Raw genomic sequence first — 19,133 nt, forward strand, 5'->3', positions numbered from 1 at the left:
GGTTGGTAAATAGTTCCCTATGTTCATTCAAGGAGTAGAGAAGGATAAAACATGGTTAACTAGGTCCCCACTGCAGTTGGTGATTAACTTGAGGGCAATAAAATCAAATTCTCTCAAAGGTTGGACTTGGGACAAAGAGCAGTTCTGTTACAATATAGATAACACATCCATTGTACTCAGAGAGACTTACCTGCTAAATACAGTGCAAAAGAGATGAACCGATGGTAGCGGACAAGAAACTGCAACGGTTCCTCTCTCTGCACTAATGCGCCAAAATAATCGGCTACTGTCTCTCCATAGAAGAAGTAGTTCACACAAATCAAGAAGTACCTGAAAAATGTGTATAATATGAAGAGGGAATTTTGAATGAGTACAGGACTTTTACTTCAGTTCCAACATGGCAGTGACCTTTGCTCAGGGTTGACAGGATTGGTGTGCATGCATACGTGTGTGTGTGAATGTGTATGTATGTGTGTGTTGGGGGGTAAAGTTGAGAGAGAGAGAGAGAGAGAGAGAGATAATGTAAACGATTACACTTGTGTATACACAACTATACAGAAGCGCATACTTACCAGCTTAGTGTCCTAAACCATGGAAGCTCATAGGAATGGTAAACTCTGTACCCAATGGTGATGATTTCTTGGAAACATTTGATTTGGATGCTCATGACCTACACAAAAGGAGTGATAACATAACAGCCGGTTGAGTCGAGGCAAGACTAAAACATGATTTTGGTTGTTGAGTTGTGTATCAGGAATCAGCGAATGGTTAGAATTGCAATAATTGCAATCAGTCATTACTAGTCCTCTAGAGAAGTATTGAAGTGGAAAGTGCACAGTTTCAGAAAGATTGTGGATGCCTGTCTGTGAAGTGTAAGTGGGTGTGTTAATGTACATTACCGGTCAAAAGTTTTAGAACACCTAAATTTATCCAGTTTTTATTGAAATAACCTGAAATGGAACAAAGGTAAGCGGTAAACTTGACAGAGGTTAAAGAAAAAGTTTAGGTTACCAAAAACTGAAAAATAATGTACATTTCAGTTATAAAAAGGCATTTTTCAGGGAACAAGTAATGGGTAACTTACAGCTTTTCTGGGAACAAGTAATGGGCAACTTACAGCTTTTCTGCAGCAATGGAAGTAAATTAAGCCTTGAAAATGGATGCAAACAATTCCTATAGGGGTCCCAACTTGTGTTGATTACTTACAAACCTGTCTGTATAAAAGCAGACACTGTGACTACACCCTGAAGCATTATTTGGACAATATTGCACTGTAGGAAGTAGTATATTGCCATCATAATGGTGAGAAAAAGACAATTAACAAAGGAAGTCAGGCTGGCCATTATAACCCTTAAAAGTGTACGTCTTTCCTTTAGAGAAATTGCAAAGAAAGTCAAGGTGTCAGTGAGAACAGTTTCCTTCACCATCAAAAGGCACATGGAAACTGGAGGGAACTGACAGGAAGAGGTCCGGCAGACTTAAAGCCACAACAGAATCAGAAGACAAGTTTCTGAGAGGCGGCTCACAAGACAACAGCTTCAAGCCCAGCGTAACAGTGGTCGAAGTAAGCAAGTCTCAGTTTCAACTGTGAAGAGAAGACTTCGAGCTGCAGGTATGACAGCACTAGCAGTGGACTACTGAATTCTGGAAGAAGGTCTTATGAATATGATATTGATTAATTAAAAAAATGTAAATCTTCGGTTCATCACGTAGGGTTTATGTACGCTGTCGAGTAGATGAAAGGATGGTTCCTCAGTGTGTGACACCAACTATTAAACACAGAGGAGGAAGCGTGATGGTCCAGGGTTCTTTTGCTGGATCCAGAGTCGGCAACTTGCACAGAGTGACTGGCATCCTGAACCAAAAGGGCTACCACAGCATTTTGCAGCGCCATGTAATACCCTCTCGTCTATGCCTAGTTGGTCAGGGCTTCATCCTACAGCAAGATAATGACCCAAAACATCCCTCCAGGCTATGTCAGAACTACCTTCGAAGAAAAGAACAAGACGGTAGTCTTCATGGAATGGCCAGCAGTCTCCAGACTTAAACCCCATCCAGGAGGTTTGGGATGAACTGGACAGAAGGGTGAAAGCAAAGCAACCAACAAGTGCAACCCATTTGAGTGTTGGGAAGAACTTTCTGAACAATATTTGATTTCCATTGTAGAAAGAATGCCACAAGTGTGTTCAGCTGTTATATCTGCAAAAGGGGGCTAATTTGATGAGCCAAATGTTTTTATTAAAATGTGTTAAACAGAACAGTTTCATGATTTCCAATTGTTTATATGTTCTATGCCTTAATTTCAGTGTACATTGGGCCATTAAACTGTGTACATTTCAATGAAACTGGAAAAATGGTGGCGTTCTAAATCTTTTGACCAGTAGTATGTGAAGCCTTGGGTCATTTATTTGATGGTTTACAGTTCGGCTTCAGCAAAAGACACCCACCACAAATATGAGCATTATAGGTCCCAGATAGATGATGAGAAAGAAGCCGGTTATCATTGTTAATGACAGAATCCCTCGTATCCACCAATTCTTCCATCTGGGGAACAACAAACATTACCTCAGTACCGAACATTAACATATATAACCTCAGTACCGAACATTAACATATATAACCTCAGTACCGAACATTAACATATAAAACCTCAGTACCGAACATTAACATATATAACCTCAGTACATTACCTCAGTACCAAACATTAACATATATAACCTCAGTACATTACCTCAGTACCGAACATTAACATATATAACCTCAGTACTGAACATTAACATAACCTCAGTACTGAACACAGTGTTTCCTCTACATGCATTTATTGGTGGCGGGCCGCCACGAATGAATTTCCTCCGCCACGAATTGATTCAGTCCACAAAAAAATAAAATAAAAGTTCTCAATTTAAAAAAAAAAAAAAAAACTGAACATTTTAGCTGATTAAAAAATATCTGATCCTAGATCAGCGCTATAATGGATGTTGACTAAAAGTGCACCTAAATCCACGCCCATCTCTCTAACCGCTGATCCAAAATCAGATTAATGACATTCAGTTGACGACGTGACACAAGGGCTCCTGATTGGTCTAAATGTGAACTGTGGTATTATTGTTATTGTGTACAGGCCACCGTAGTGACATCAGGGGGGTATTCCTAAAGGGAAAATCCAGGTTTAGTCTGATAAATCTCGCGAGAGTTCTTAAAAATATCCAGGCATATTCTGATAGGTCTCGCGAGAGTTATCAAAAATAAGCCAGGATTTTCCTTTAGCGACGTTGATGGAATACCCCCCAGGTCAGGTGGGCAGGTTACGACGAGACAACAAGAGACCGGTATTGTAGAGCTTACAGAGCGAGTTAAAATAAAGACACTTACATTGAAATACAGAAGGACTCACGTGTATGTTTAATAGAATAACACGACATGGTGTCAGAAGTCCTGTAAGTGAGTGTTAAGAGTCAGATCGGCCGACAAGTGTCATTTGAGCTCGTGACGGTGAGAAGGGAGAAGAAAAGATGGATGCTAATGCTAACGCGGGAGCAGCTGCAGTCCAGAGAACGGCGCCAGTTTCAAGTGCTACGTTAGCAGACATTAGCAAGTCAAAAAACGATTCTTATGTGCCGTCACTTTAGCAACGACACAGTATTGTCAAGGGGAAAAGAAGGGGAGACGATTTTTTTATTGACAACGGAATTACATGCTGGAAAAACATGCAGCTAAAATTCAGGGAACATTTGGACAATAAGAGACACACGGGAGAAGTACAGGAAAACAGGGCTCATGTGGGTCTCATCAAAGGTAAGAGTTTGTTTTCTTTAACTCAGCTGATACTCAGCTGTTTACCGAATGCTCCATCTGACTGTGATTTTACTTCTGTAATGTGGTGGGTTGACATAATTCACGCACGGAACTATAGGTTGAGAGTATTGTTCCGTCCGCAGTTGATTGCGTAGTACCCAAGTTGTTTAGACTGTTCTATTTACTGCTTGAGTGTGTTGTTGACAATCGTTCATGTCCTTCATTAAACGTTTAGCTTTGTCATTTGATACGCCGCCTACGACTACCATCTCTCTGCACTACAGTAAACAGTTAATCAGTAACGTTAGCCGCTTTTGTGCTCATGTAGGCCTACTTCGTATTATATTATAGCTGATGATCTTTGTGTGTGTGTATGTGACTGTCAGTCAAAAGTTTATATTCTGTATATTCATATTATTTTTTTTGGCGATCCTCTAGTTTTGGCTGTGTTTTGAGCGCGCGTTGTTTTGATTTATTTATTTTTTTAAATAAATAAAAAATCGTTGTTTTGAGCGCTGCGCGCGCGGTCAGGCCTATCCGCCACCAATGCAAAAATTCCTGGAGGAAACACTGTGAACATTAACATATAATATAACCTCAGTACATTACCTCAGTACCGAACATTAACATATATAACCTCAGTACTGAACATTAACATAACCTCAGTACTGAACATTAACATATATAACCTCAGTACATTACCTCAGTACCGAACATTAACATACGCACCCCTGTCGGAGACATAACCTACTTTCATACAGGGGGGGGGGGGGGTGCAAAGGATTGTGCACTGAGGTTATATATGTTAATGTTCGGTACTGAGGTTATATATGTTAATGTTTGGTACTGAGGTAATGTACTTTACCTCAGTACCGAACATTAACATATATAACCTCAGTACTGAACATTAACATATATAACCTCAGTACCGAACATTAACATATACATGTATAACAATCCTTTTTTTTTGCTTTAAACAACCCCTGCCCCAAGGAGCCTGTTTTGAACTGTCCACGTTGAGCATTTCCCCCCCAGCTGGCGTTCTTTTATGTCACTAGATGACATCCTAAGGTTGTTGAGTGACATTCGAATTAGTTGGCGGTCTTCCCAGTTAGTGGAGTCGTTTTTGCCCTCTGCCGATCTGTAACGTTGTTGTCCCCTATGTCTACTTGTTGACATTGTTCTTATGAACTGCTGTCTTTGAAATGTTAAGGATGAAGCAGCCTGACGTTCACTGTCTGTGTCCCTCTGCCAACCTGACGTTCACTGTCTGTCCCTCTGCCAGTAACAACCTGACGTTCACTGTCTGTATCCCTCTGCCAGTAACAACCTGACGTTCACTGTGTCCCTCTGCCAGTAACAACCTGACGTTCACTGTATCTCTCTGTACCCCTCTGCATCCCTCTGCCAGTAAAGTCAGAATGTAACCCTTCTTTTCCTCACTCAACTCTTTTGGCACAGTCAATAGTTTTTAGTTTTTTTTATTCCAATTACATCTGAGGTACTACTAGCACTGTTTTTGCCTTCCAGCCGGTCCTATTACAAGAGGATAGTGATGATCACAGCAGTGGTTTTTATACTTTTCCATGTTAAATAAGATTCGGTTCAGTCAAAAAGTTCTAGCATGACGTGTTTGAGTTAATTTGCCTTACTTGACACCGCACTTCCTGCGATGACTTTCGCGCATTGCGATGTCGATGCTGAAATTATATATTGTGCAGCCCTAATGTACATACAGTGGGGGAAATAAGTATTAAACATATTTTTTTTATTCAATATATTTCCATTGCAGCTATTCACATGAAATTTTTACCTGAGGATTGTTTTTTCCAGCAGGGCAATGCTCCATGCCACACAGCCAGGTCAATCAAGGTGTGGATGAAGGACCACCAGATCAAGGCCCTGTCATGGCCAGCCCAATCTCTAGACTTGAATCCCATTGAAAACCTCTGATTTTAGATGTGATCTCGAGGAAGTTGGATGGTCACACGCCATTAAACGAAGCCTAGCTGCTTGAATTATTGCGGGTAAGTTGACTGAGAACGTTGAATGTTCTCTTTTGCAGCAACAACTTGGGGAAGAGTTGCAGGGGAAAGGAGAGGGGATGAATGAGCCAATTGAAAGCAGGGATGATTAGGTGGCCATGACAGTATGAGGGTCAGATTGGGAATTTAGCCAGGACACCGGCATTAACACGCCTACTCTTGCAATAAGTGCCATGGGATCTTTAACGAGTCAGGATCTCGGTTTAACATTTCAAATGACGGACGGCATCCTCAGCAAGGCAGTGCCTCATTAACTGCCCTGGAGCACAAGGGTCTCTTAGATTTGAGGGAGGAGTGCTTTGGTGTTTTGGTACCCCCATCCAAGGACTGCCCAAGGCTTACCCTGCTTAGCTGTCCAGACAAGCCACCAGAGGGATACAGAGTGGTGCGGCTGGAATCCTCTTATTTTCAGTTTTTTTAATAAATGAAGCTTAAATCAAAAACAAACATCTTGGCTACAGCCTAGAGCAGAACACCAGAACGGAGCGCAGTATTTGTCAATTGTGAAAAAAACAGCTGCATCATGAAAAAGCTTGCTGTTTGCCACTGCTGCCATTCATTCTTTCGCACTCTCCATCCCTCCCTTCCTCTCTCCATTCCTCCCTCCCTCCCTCTCTATTTCAGCCGTCTGTTCACACACTTTCCAACAGGCAGAGAGGCACATGGCTACAGCCAATACTGTCAATAGAGGAGTTAAGCCGAGAAGGATTACCCGCTGGCCTACCCATGAGCCTTTAAGCCCTCTATCCCTTGCTCTCATTTGCATATCCAATATCAGCACACTTCCTCCCACATTGATTGACAGCTATAGGGGGGGACAGACAATGAGGAGGTTAAGTGGTTGCTGGTTTATTGTAGATTATTAAACGTCTTGAGGACAACCTGCACTGTTTCTGCTGTGACCACTTGCTCCTTTAATATGTGCATAGGAACAGGTCAAAGCTCACCTCTGGATTCTCTGGATGTCACGTGGAATGCACCAGGGAAATGATTCCATGCCATCCACCACGCATTCAATAGAAGCTTGTAGTGTAGCAGGCCTCTGAGGTCAGAGCAGAGCACCACTGTGCACAAAAGGCAGTGTTACATTAGTCGGTTGTTAAGTCTGACGTCAAACGTGACGTTTAGCAATTTCCAGGTCCAAACCAGAAATTCCCCGCACCAGAGTACCAATGTACTACAGCGGTAGAATGACAGTTCAATCGTTTTTTAGACTCGGATCTATTCATACAACAAGGGACACAGCACTTTCCCGTTCTACCCATATTGTCAGGGTCTTTGAGCCTCGGAAAAGCGCTATATAAATATAATTAATTATTATTATTACTGAGGCATTTCGAAGAGAGCGCCTCAGCCAACTTTGGACCCGGAAACACGTCACGACTTAACAACCGAATAGCCTGTTTTGTTTGTTCAATCAGTTCCGATTATCAAGACAACCAAATGACTTTGTGGAAGTCTGTAAGTTCCAGCGAAGATGCTACAGAGTTGAACAGGGCAAAGGGGAGAGCGATGTGGGTCATCCTTTATACACAGCTCTCTACATGCTGCATGTAGCCAAAGAGATATGCTGCTCTGGTTATTCACAAATAAATAACGCCCAGATTTGTACTGGTTAACAACATTCTCCCTAGTAATAGTAATATAACCCCTCAGAAATGGACTGTCCGCAGTGTCGGAAATTAGATGTTGTGCTTCTGCATGCGCGCATGAGTCGAAGATTTGATTCACCATTGTTCCATTGTCTCGCAAATTCATTAGAGCATCGAGTTACCCGAAAAGTTCAGTTGGCCAGGTATACCACCAGGTATACTCATACCTCATACTACCAGGTATACTCATACCACCAGGTATACCACGTGACACACAACAATGTTCTCCCCTCTGGAGGGGTCTTTAAGAGGAGGGGGCATGGAGAGCTGAGCCTATACCCTTCCAGCTGTGGAGATCCTCTGACTAATACAAGGACGAATGAAGTAGGACTACAGCAAAGCATTTAAGTTTCAACTCTGACCATTGACTCCATATGGATCCATCTCAGTAGTCTACAGTGGTTCCCTTTCCCAGCTGGCTTTTATTGCCATGAAAGAAGTTGGGGAAGAGCAAATTATCTGTGGTCAGCCACCATGTTAATTTCCTGTCTTGTGTTATTGGATCAGTGCAGGTGAGGAGACTATTAAGTTACTATTTAAACACGTTGTGCTGAAAGCAGTTACATCATTGAAACGCAAAGGTTCCTCTCCCACTCTACCTTAAAATGTTGTAACCAATTCTATCATCATTATGGATGGAAACATAATAAGTGAGGCCATAAACCAACATTTAATCTCTGCAGGCTGCCCATTTGAAAGAAGCAATGATTCAAATATCCTGGCTAGGTCTAATAGCCTGGCTAGGTCTCCTGTTCAAACTGATAGCTGCTCCACTGGCTAACAATGACCCGATATTCTCTGTCTGTTGTGTTTCTACCAGGGAAGTGTTTGATGATGTTTAACAGTTTAACAGGGGTTGACATGCTTGATTATGTCCTGCAGCTCTCTACCCTTTTAATAGCTGAACCTCTGGCTCATTTATTTAACATGACAATTGTCTCTGGTACCATTACCAAGTGTGGAGGACAGCTGCTTAGCAAAAATGATGTCCCTAATCAATTATCAGATGTGGTCCTTTTTTATCAATAAATTGCATTTTAAATGGCATAGATAGGGTTCGGACCGGGCTGGGCTCTTTAACGCAGACACATGTAGCGTTCCAGACGTAAAAAAAAAAGATAGTTAAAAAATAGAAGATAGTTTCCAATGTGTCTGGGAACGCTGCATTGTGGAAGAATTTTGATTTGATTACAAATTTGGAAAAGAAACCTATCGGTCATGTACAGGTCGTTGCTCCCCTTGTGATGTTCTGCAAGCGAACCCATAAGCACTCAGAAAGGAAGCGTTCATGCATAGTGGGGAGTGAATATGTGGCACAACAAGTTCATTACATTTTCAACCGAGTTCGTTCCTGTTTTGCCAGATTCATTCTCCATTGGGAGGAAAACGCTTAGCTTGTCAGGTAGGGTGGGCCGGGCCTGAGTGCCATGGGCTAGGGCCGGGCTAGGGATTTCAGGCCCACGCAGACCTCTAATTTTACGTTTTACATTTTTTCTAAGTATTTTGTATTAAAACACAAAAAAAAAACTGAAAACTGAAAAAGAGATTGACAGTTGAACTGTTTCTGCATAGAAATAAGTCCTGTTTCAGTCCTGCTTCAACTTTGAGAATAGGAGGATTTGTCAAGGTTCCTCCCTGTCCTTGACTATGGTGAGATATTACACATGCACACGGCAGCCTCAGGTCTCAACCTGTTAGCCACTGTTTCTCACTCTCTCTCCGGTTCATTTCTAGGGGTAGTTTCAGCATCTACCATTAGATTTTATACACGGTTAGGGATTGGGTCTGTGGGTTGGGAGTCTAAATTAAAAAATCATTGGATTTTATTTGTAGATTAAGTAATTATTTTTTAATTAGTTTTACTTTCTGTGCCTGTGAGTAAGGCCTTGGAACAACCTTCAGAACAAACTAAAATTAAATGTTCTTGTGGTCACTCCGTCACCTGAATGCCAGTGCATCACCTATGGCACCATCATGGGCAGGCCATCCACACTCCCACAAACAGTCCTCTGCTGTCCTCTTTCTATCAGTAGCAGCTGCTGTAGCGACCTCTGTGGTGACAGATGCCCCACCAGCCTCCATTCGGACCATCCCCCATTCTAGGCCCAATACGTCTGCTTCCGGCTCCAGGGAGAATGCCCATTCCCCTGGTTCACGCCTCTTCCTCTTGGAATGACCTTCAGAAGGAACTAAAGCTTGAGTCATTGGCAACCTTAGGCCATTTCAAGAGAATGTTAGCAGATTTATTCATTCAAAATCATAACTGTTTTTAATCTAGGTCGTGCTTATGTCAAAAAAGGTTTATATCCATGTTGTTATTCTCTTTTTCTTTTTCCCCTCCATTAATTAGTTTGCCTTTTATTTCCTATTGTGTGATTATGTCTGTCTGTATGCTTCTTTTATCGCCATGTACCTTTACAGGGCTTGTCTGTAAAACAGTTATGTTTGTACCTTTAGAGGGCTTGTCTGTAAAACAGTTATGTTATATATAACAGTACAGTTATGTTTGTACCTTTACAGAGCTTGTCTGTAAAACAGTTATGTTATATATAACAGTACAGTTATGTTTGTACCTTTACAGAGCTTGTCCGTTATGTTTGGCTTCTCTGCAAAAGACCCCTCTGTCTCAGCAGGACACCGCTGCCTAAATAAAGGTTTAATTAAATACTTTGATGCTATTAAGACAGCACCTCAGACAGTCCTTTACTCCAGGTCCTACCTGGGGAGAGGCCTTGTAGGGCTTTGACCTGGAGGAGAGGTCTTGTTGGGCTTTGACCTGGAGGTCCTACCTGGAGGAGAGGCCTTGTAGGGCTTTGACCTGGAGGGCCTACCTGGAGCAGAGGCCTTGTAGGGCTTTGACCTGGAGGTCCTACCTGGAGCAGAGGCCTTGTCGGGCTTTGACCTGGAGGTCCTACCTGGAGGAGAGGCCTTGTAGGGCTTTGACCTGGAGGTCCTACCTGGAGGAGAGGCCTTGTAGGGCTTTGTTGAGACATTGTGGAGTGTTGTCTGCTGAGGGACGAACGTCTGGAGTGTCTGCTTTAGAGTCACCGTCACAGTCTCCCTCCGCCTCGCCGGGCATGCCTGGTCTGTCATCCCCATCTGCCTCCTGCGCACACGCACACACACGAGAGAAAAATAAAATGGTTACCAGAATACTACTTTGTCAGCACAAAGAAAAAAAGTTATTCTGCTTTCAAGGAACTACGGAAATAACATGCACACTATGGGGTTTACCGTGCTCACATTACAGGAACAAGTGCACATGGTGCAACTCCATCAAGGAGATTGAAAGTGCAGAAACCATGTATTGGATGTGTTTCAGTTAAACCTTTATCATATTTCCTCTCTTCCTACTAATTCTCATACAATTTCCAGTCAGTGACTGTCCCAGTCTAGTCCAGTCATGTCACACAATCTCTAACAGCATGTCTGGCAGCTCTATGACCATTTTATTTCCTGCATTGAAAGCAACACTCCAGTCTATCTCTGTCCAGACTTTGTGGGAGTCAACCTCCAGCCCTGCTGACAGACCCCTTCAAAGCAAATAGTAAGTAAATGTCAGGCGAGGGAAATTGGTTTCATCTCATTTGTGAAATGGCACGTGGTAAAAGTAGTACAGACTAGTCTGTAGGGAAGGGAGGAGGTTAGGACACAGGGGAAGGAAGAGAGAGTAACTGCCATTTGTAGTAAATGCGGCTCCTATTGAAAGAGAAGTGTAAACTGCCATCTGATTCAATCAGTTTCTCTTCCTCGATCACACAAGCACCCAAAACATGTCACAATGTAGGCTCTGTAGTTTCCTTTGGACATGTATGTCAGATGTAGGTCTTCCGTAATAGTAAACCTGTTGATCTGTTAGTAGGGGTGTAACGGATCACGGATAATCCGTGATCCGTACGGATAATCCGTGATCCGTACGGATCGCCACCCACGGTTCGGCACGCATGTGTACCGCGGATCAATTGCAAAATGTAACCAAGTACTTAATATCCCTTGTAAATCACAATGTAGAGTTGCCATGAAAAGATAGACGCGACAGTTGCGTGCTTTGTTTTACTCTTAAGCGCAATGATAGGTTGATAATGGAGAAAAAAAATCCAGAACAACAAGGCTGCGTTCGTAAATTCACTCTGGAATCTGATCAGCATTCATGGAACGCCTCTTGTCCAATCAAATTACGTGGTCCCTTCATGACGTCGGACCCAGTGTGCTCTCCGGCGCTCTCAGAGCAAATTTACGAACGCAGCCCAAGTGTATCATGGTGAGTGCTGCTAATGTTGGCGACAGAGAAGAACTCTAAATGCCTCCCTCGTCATTTAAATCCCATGTATGGGAGCACTTTGGCTTCTCTGTCAATTATAACAATGACGGACAGTGTCATTGGAAGTGTGGTCGATAAAAAAGTTACGGTGTTTAAGCGTTGTGCAACGAGAAAGTCGTACGAGCATGGCCACACATTTGCCGCGACATCACCCTGGTGTGTTGACGGGAGGCACGAAAAAGGCAGCGTGACAACTTCTGATAATGCAGCCAATTTTTTCATACCATGTTTAAAGTAAGGTTTCACTTTATTATTTAGTTAAAAGCAGCATAAAACATGTTTATTTGTCTGCTTTAAAGAGCCCAGTGATTCACTGCTGCAACCAGGTGCCTCCCCCCTCTCTCCTACTGCATCATTTAAATTGAATGTGTGTTTCTGTTTAATATGTAGCCTAATGTTTGAGTGTAGTATATATATATATATATATATATATATATATATATATATATGTGTGGTGGCCTGGGAAAACCCTTCACATGGTGGCATTTTGACATTTTCTTTTTTTTATATTTCCATAAATTAGAAGTTCTCAGCTATTCATAACTGGTTGAATGACTGAGATAGCCCTTTATTTTAAAAAGTTATGAGCATTTTAATGTATCATGTCAAAAAAAGTGAAAGGTGAGAAATGCTGCCCCCATCTCCTTTCTCCTCCCGGTCGGGGGAGGAGCCTATGCATATCGGCCGGTCTCGTTTGTCTGCTTGTGATGTGGTGTTAGTCTGCTCGCCTCGTCGGTATGCGAGGGACAGATCCATTTGTGTGTCTTCTAGTTAAGATTTTATTACTTTATGCTTATTGTGAGCATCAGTAATCTGGCAATAACACAGGTGGAAGTATCGTCTCTCCTCTCCTAAAATGTTTATTCACCATAATGTAGTATGGAGTTCAAAGTACTAGAATACCACAATCACATAATATGAAAATCGCCGAAATAGGACATTTCCATCTATTTTTGCTCTTTGCCACAAACGAACGCCAGCGACATCCGACGGGTTTTCCCAGGCCACCACACATATATACACACACACATATAATATATATATATATATATATATATATATATATATATATATATATATATATATATACCAGTTTTGACATCTTGAATGTTTTACACAGTAAAAGTGGTGTTTTTACAGAATTCGAGGAAAAAGCTTTTTCTTTTTCTTTCTATGTTTTGTGTTGATCCGAAAAATGATCCGATCCGTGACTAAAACCGTGACACGATCCGATCCGTGAGTTAGGTGATCCGTTACACCCCTATCTGTTAGTAACTCCATGACAAATGGAGATGCATTGTAAGAGGCAGGGCTCAACAATAAAGCTAAAGCTTTGTAAAGCAAGTAAAATGTAGTAAAACCCATGGTGAACTAATATCAGATTATATTTCGTTGTGAAGAAATTACTTGGTTCCTGTAAGATTATGAATCATTGCCTAGTCTCTGGGTCATTATGTTACCAAAAGCTCACTCAATTTTCTCTGCCTCATGAGGAGCAAGGACATTGAAAGTTAACAAAAGTAAGAATTAAGTGACTTTTTGGGGGGGGGATTGATTGATGCAATTAATACATGGTTAAAACTGGTCATGCTGTTACTAAATCGGCAAAACAGAATGACGATATACACTGAACAAAAATATAAACGCAACACTTTTGTTTTTGCTCAAATTTTTCACAAGTTGAAATCAAAGACCTAAGACTTTTTCTATGTGCACAAAAGGCCTATTTCTCTCAAATTATGTTCACAAATTCATTTAAATCTGTGTTAGTGAGCACTTTTCCTTTGCCGAGATAATCCATCCACCTGACAGGTGTGGCATATGCAGATGCTGATTAGGCAGCATGGTTATTGCACAGATGTGCCTTAGGTAGGGATGCTCCAATTTATCGGCCACCGATTTAAATCGGCCGATTTCACTCCAAATGACTCGATCGGTGATCGGCAAAAATGGCCGATCGCAAAAGCCGATCTTTTAAGTTATTTTATTGTGGGAAAACGTTATTTCTATGTTGCGATAACTTCTCAACAGGATTTTACAGGGTTCGTTCAAACTATCGTAATTCTTGAACTATATGTGCAATCGGAAAAAAAACAACAGTTTCTGAAAGCAGAGAAGTTGCACTCTCTAACCATTTAGGGTTATTACAGTAGTTCACCAAAAAAACAAATGCATTGACCTCTAAGCGTCATAGGAGCTGGAGAGTGATTTGAAGAGAAGCGGTATTTTATACTTTAGTGAGTTTCTGTACATATATGTTTGTGATTGTGAAATGTCATGAGGTTAGTTCTAGCGAATTTACCTGATAGAACATCGACATGCTAGAAACACATAACTACACATAATTAGATGATCATACCGCCCCACACACAAACACGTCCCAAAACAAAAGTATTTACAAAAGCCTTACCAAATAGTAGTCTATGGCAAACGAGAATGGTGAATCCAATCCATAAAGTATTTAGTGATCGTTAAACTGTTGTTTATTTTTCGTGTTATGAAAAAAAACGAGTCGGCGAGTAGCGTAGTTCTAGGCTGCGTTCGTAAATTCGCTCTGGAAATCTGACCAGCAGTCATGGAATGCCTCTTGTCCAATCAAATTACTTGGTCCCTTTATGACGTTGAGCCCAGTGTGTGCTCCGGCGCTCTCAGAGCGAATTTACGAACTCAGCCTAGAACTACGCTACTCGCCGACTCGTTTTTTTTCATAACACGAAAAATAAACAACAGTTTAACGATCACTAAATACCGTCAGTTAAGCTGCGCCCAAAACCCTGATATGTTGCCACGTGAAACGATAAGACAAGAGGCCACAATACGATAATCGCCGTAGGAGGCGATTCGACTGTAGGCATGTGAAGTTATAATTTCTTCAAACTTGCAGTGGTAGCAACGGTGTGTGTGGTTTAGTAAATATAGCGTGCGTGTGTGTGTAGCTGTACGTCTGTGTGTATGTGTGGCCCTCCTGTGAGAGGTGTGTGTGTACCTGTGAGAGGTGTGTGTGTGTGTGTGTGTGCCATATCTCAGTATGTAGGCTATGCAGTGTAAGTAAGTGTGTGAGTTTATTCTGTTATTTATGCTATTATATCTAGTATTGTGTTGAGAAGCAATGGAAATGAATCAAGAATTGATAAAGTAGGCTAACTTACATTATCATTGTTCTATATGCAACAGAACGCTATATTGAGGAATGCTTCCTGAGCAACGACTCCAGGCGGGTGTGGCAGGGGGTTCAGCACATGACAAACTTCAGAGCCAACAGGCTCACAGCCGCAGAGGACGACCCCCTGCTGGCGGAAAAGCTGAACTCCTTCTACGCCCGGTTCGACGAGGGGCGAACGGAGGTAACCACAACACAAACACCACTCTCTCCAGCTCTCAGCAGCCTCATCCTCACAGAGCATGAAGTGAGACGCGTGCTGAAGGCGGTGGACCCCAGGAAAGCCTCAGGGCCGGATGGCGTCCTGGGACGGGTGCTGAGGGACTGCGCCGACCAGCTGGCCGGGGTTTTCACCAACATCTTCAACCAGTCCCTGTCCCAGGCCACCATCCCACCCTGCCTGAAAACCTCAACTATCATCCCAGTCCCGAAGAAAAGCACGGTGAGCTGCCTAAACGACTACCGCCCGGTGGCACTCCCACCAATCATCATGAAGTGCTTTGAGAAACTAGTCCGGGCCCACATAGTCACACGCCTCCCGCCCAACCTGGATCCATACCAGTTCGCCTACAGAGCCCACAGGTCCACAGAGGACGCCATCGCGACAACTCTCCACTCCACTCTATCCCACCAGGAGAGGGGAAACAGCTACGCGAGACTGCTTTTTGTGGACTTCAGCTCTGCCTTCAACACCATCCTTCCAGACAGGCTAGTGACCAAACTACTAGACCTGGGACTATCACACTCTATATGTGCATGGATCAAGGACTTCCTGTCCGACCGCCCCTAGAGGGTGCGGGTGGGCTCCCACACCTCCACAGCCCTCAGACTCAGCACTGGGTCCCCCCAGGGCTGCGTGCTAAGCCCCATCCTCTACAACCTCTACACCTACGACTTCACCCCCGTCCACCCCAGCAACTCCATCGTAAAGTTTGCAGACGACACCACCGTGGTGGGCTGCATCTCGGGGGACGACGAGGCGGCGTACAGGGATGAGGTAGAGTAGCTGAGCAAGCTGTGCAAGGTTAACAACCTGCTGCTGAACCAGTCAAAGACCTAGGAAATCATCGTGGACTTCAGGAGGAAAAAATCTGAGGTCCAGCCCCTGCTCATCGACAGAGAGAGCGTGGAGAGAGTCTCAACCCTCCGATTCCTGGGGGTGCACATACAGGATGACCTGTCCTGGAAGAACAACACAGCAGCCATCATCAAGAAGGCACAACAGCGGCTCTTCTTCCTGAGAGTCCTCAGGAAGGACCACAACAAGCAGGAGATACTGGTGGCCTTCTACCGCTGCGCAGTGGAGAGCATCCTCACCTACTGCATCTGCAACTGGTTCTCCAGCTGCACAGCCGCAGAGAGAAATGCGCTACAGAGAGTCGTGAGAACAGCCCAGAAGATCACCGGCGCCCCCCTCCCCTCTCTGGAAGAGCTGTACAACACACGCTGCCTCAGGAAGGCCTCCAAGATCTCCAGAGACCCATCCCACCCTGGGTACGAACACTTTGCCCGGCTGCCCTCGAACAGGCGGTACAGGACCATGGCCGCAAGGACAAACAGACTGAAGCTCAGCTTCTACCCCAGGGCCATACAGGCCCTGAACACAGCAAAGACCTAGGTTCTGGGCCCTGGACAGTCTGGACGGATTGATGGCAGCTGCTGGATTGAAAAATCAGGTGTAGTGCTGAGGCACAAATGTGTACATTTCAAGCCTGCAAACTGCAACACTTTAAATGAATGTGCAATAACACTATGTGCAATATGACAACTAGGGATGTCCCGATCCCACTTTTTCACTACCGATACCGATACCTGGGCTTCGGGTATCGGCGATACCGATACCGATCCGATATTTGTATACATTTTTTGACCCCTGAATAATAACAAATACCTCCCCAGTATATAGTCCACACCAACAACAGTTAAATTAAAGACTGCCAGCCTTTATTAAAGCAACAAATGCGACGTGTTGTGGATTGGAACTACGGATCATAAGCTTTCAAATGATGTGTCATACATTGAAATCCGAAAAAATATGAAGTTAGAGTCATTTGAATGTTGTTAGACGTCAGGCACATATAGGGTTAACCTCTTTGTAATGAAACCGGAAGCACACAGCGCAGCGCTATGCGCATTTTAAGCGCATATAGGACTCGCGTGAAGCGCTATGCGCATTTTAAGCGCATATAGGACTCGCGTGAAGCATTTCTGCGACACGCGTTCTGTTCACTGTTTTTATTCCCTCATCGCTTATACACATAAGTTTGACTGCGGATGACAGTAGGATCGGATCGGAGCCTTTTTTTTCTGGTGCGATCCCCGATCCAGCATTCAGGACCAATATCGGGTCGATATCCGATATCAGTATCGGATCGGGACATCCCTAATGACAACCCTAGGGTACATAAGGTTGCAGAGAAATAGGACATGTTAGAATAGGTATAGCATAGCATAGAGTACAGCACAGTGTTTTATCTGTACAGTATAGTATAGTGGATAGTGTACATAGCCTTTATTTATGTAAACCAGCTCCTTTCCTTTCCCTTCTTGTTTTTTTAGTTTTTTTCTTTCTTTCCTAGCACCAGGGGAGCCACCCCTCCCAAATTTCGTTGTTTGGTACCTGTACTATAGCAATGACAATAAAGACCATTCATTCATTCATTCATTCAACAGATCACCCAGCATTGCTAATGAAAATAATCAATGAATGTGAGTCTAATACCAATACTTGCTCAATAGGTCTTCAAATCTATTAAAAGTGTTCTTATAAAGGTCTTAAATGTAACTTGTAGAAACCTGCTTACATTAATTATGCGGGTGTTACGGTCAGGGCCAACGCTACTTACACGCGCATCATTGTTAGACTGTTAATGATAGAGCTAACCATCTACGGACAAAAAAAAAGTGTCACCTTTTTGGACCATCGCCAGTTTGCACCCCTCCATGAAGGCCACGTTTATGATGTCTTTTATACAGCCATATCGACTGACTTGGGTCTGCGTTTGCTTGGTGCCTAATGGATCAAGACTTTTGTCTAAAAAGCAAAATATATGTAGGCTATTATCCAGTCAGTAGGCATACAGTTATGTATTTTTTAAAAGATCGGTATCGGTAGATCTTGAGGGAAAAAATCGGTGATCGGTATCGGCCCCAAAAATCCAGATCGGAGCATCCCTAGCCTTAGGTTAGTCACATTAAAAGGGTTCTCTAAAATGTGCAGTTTTATCACAACACAATGCCACAGATGTCACAAGTTTTGAGGAAGCGTGTAATTGGCAGGAATGTCCACCAGAGCTGTTGCCCGTGAATTGAATGTTCATTTCCAATGGGAATTGAAATTGGACTTTGGAGACGGCTTATGGTAGAGAAATTAATTCAATTCACAGACAACAGCTCTGTTGGACATTCCTGGAGTCAGCATGCCAATTGCATGCTCCCTCAATGTATATATATATAGGCTATATGGCCTATATCATACCATATCCAAAAACAATTGGCACACCATTGGCTAAGCTTGAGAAGTTTGAAAGGCTACACCTGGGAGGTAAACTTAGGCCTACTTGGTGTTTAATAAATCTTTCATCTATAAACCCTCTGAAGAAAGCCAGCAAGCTCGCAAACTGATCAGATCTTTGGCAGATCTTTCCCTATAGCCTACTTTGGAACAACCAGAGATGGCATCCATTCCCTTTCAGTTTAGGTCATTCACAAGATTAAATATAAATATATAATTTAATATTAAATATTCCAATTTAAGTGTTTTTTTTTTTCATGAAACATTTTATTCATTAAATGAACATTTTCATTTAAAAAAAACAGGAATCTTGAAATGGGATTGTCCTAAATGGTGGAAGAGACATTGTAGCAATTCAACTGCTTCCATCAGTTCAGTAGGATAATCAAAACATCTCGATATATCGCTAAATCACAAAATAAAAATGTGGAAATTGTGCTTTCTATTAATCAAATCTCTACAGCTCCTGCAGACGGCTAACAATGGTAAGACTTTAGAAGTTAGCAAATCATTGTGTGTCCAGGGGAAGATGTGGACGATAGCGCAGATTCACACGAGGAAGAACTTTGGGCAGATTTCCTGCACATGCAGCTCCCTCCCCATCTGTCTATCGGATTAGGAAGACAATACAACTCCAAACGGTCTG

General features: G+C 42.9%; 1 protein-coding gene across 1 annotated transcript in view; it reads right to left on the bottom strand.

Moving 5' to 3' along the window:
* cds1 (CDP-diacylglycerol synthase (phosphatidate cytidylyltransferase) 1) overlaps positions 1-19,133 on the bottom strand; it is a 55,103-nt gene that overhangs the window by 11,260 nt on the left and 24,710 nt on the right. Inside the window, exons 2-5 of the mRNA XM_080532113.1 lie at positions 10,450-10,598; positions 2,448-2,544; positions 573-670; positions 191-330 (exon numbers count right to left, since the gene is read on the bottom strand). Of these exons, the coding sequence (XP_080388239.1) occupies positions 191-330; positions 573-670; positions 2,448-2,544; positions 10,450-10,598 (484 nt within the window). The remainder of the gene's footprint in view (positions 1-190; positions 331-572; positions 671-2,447; positions 2,545-10,449; positions 10,599-19,133) is intronic.

Source organism: Nansenia antarctica (genome assembly GCF_963989245.1).
Source record: "Nansenia antarctica genome assembly, chromosome: 5".
NCBI classification, from domain to species: domain Eukaryota; kingdom Metazoa; phylum Chordata; class Actinopteri; order Argentiniformes; family Microstomatidae; genus Nansenia; species Nansenia antarctica.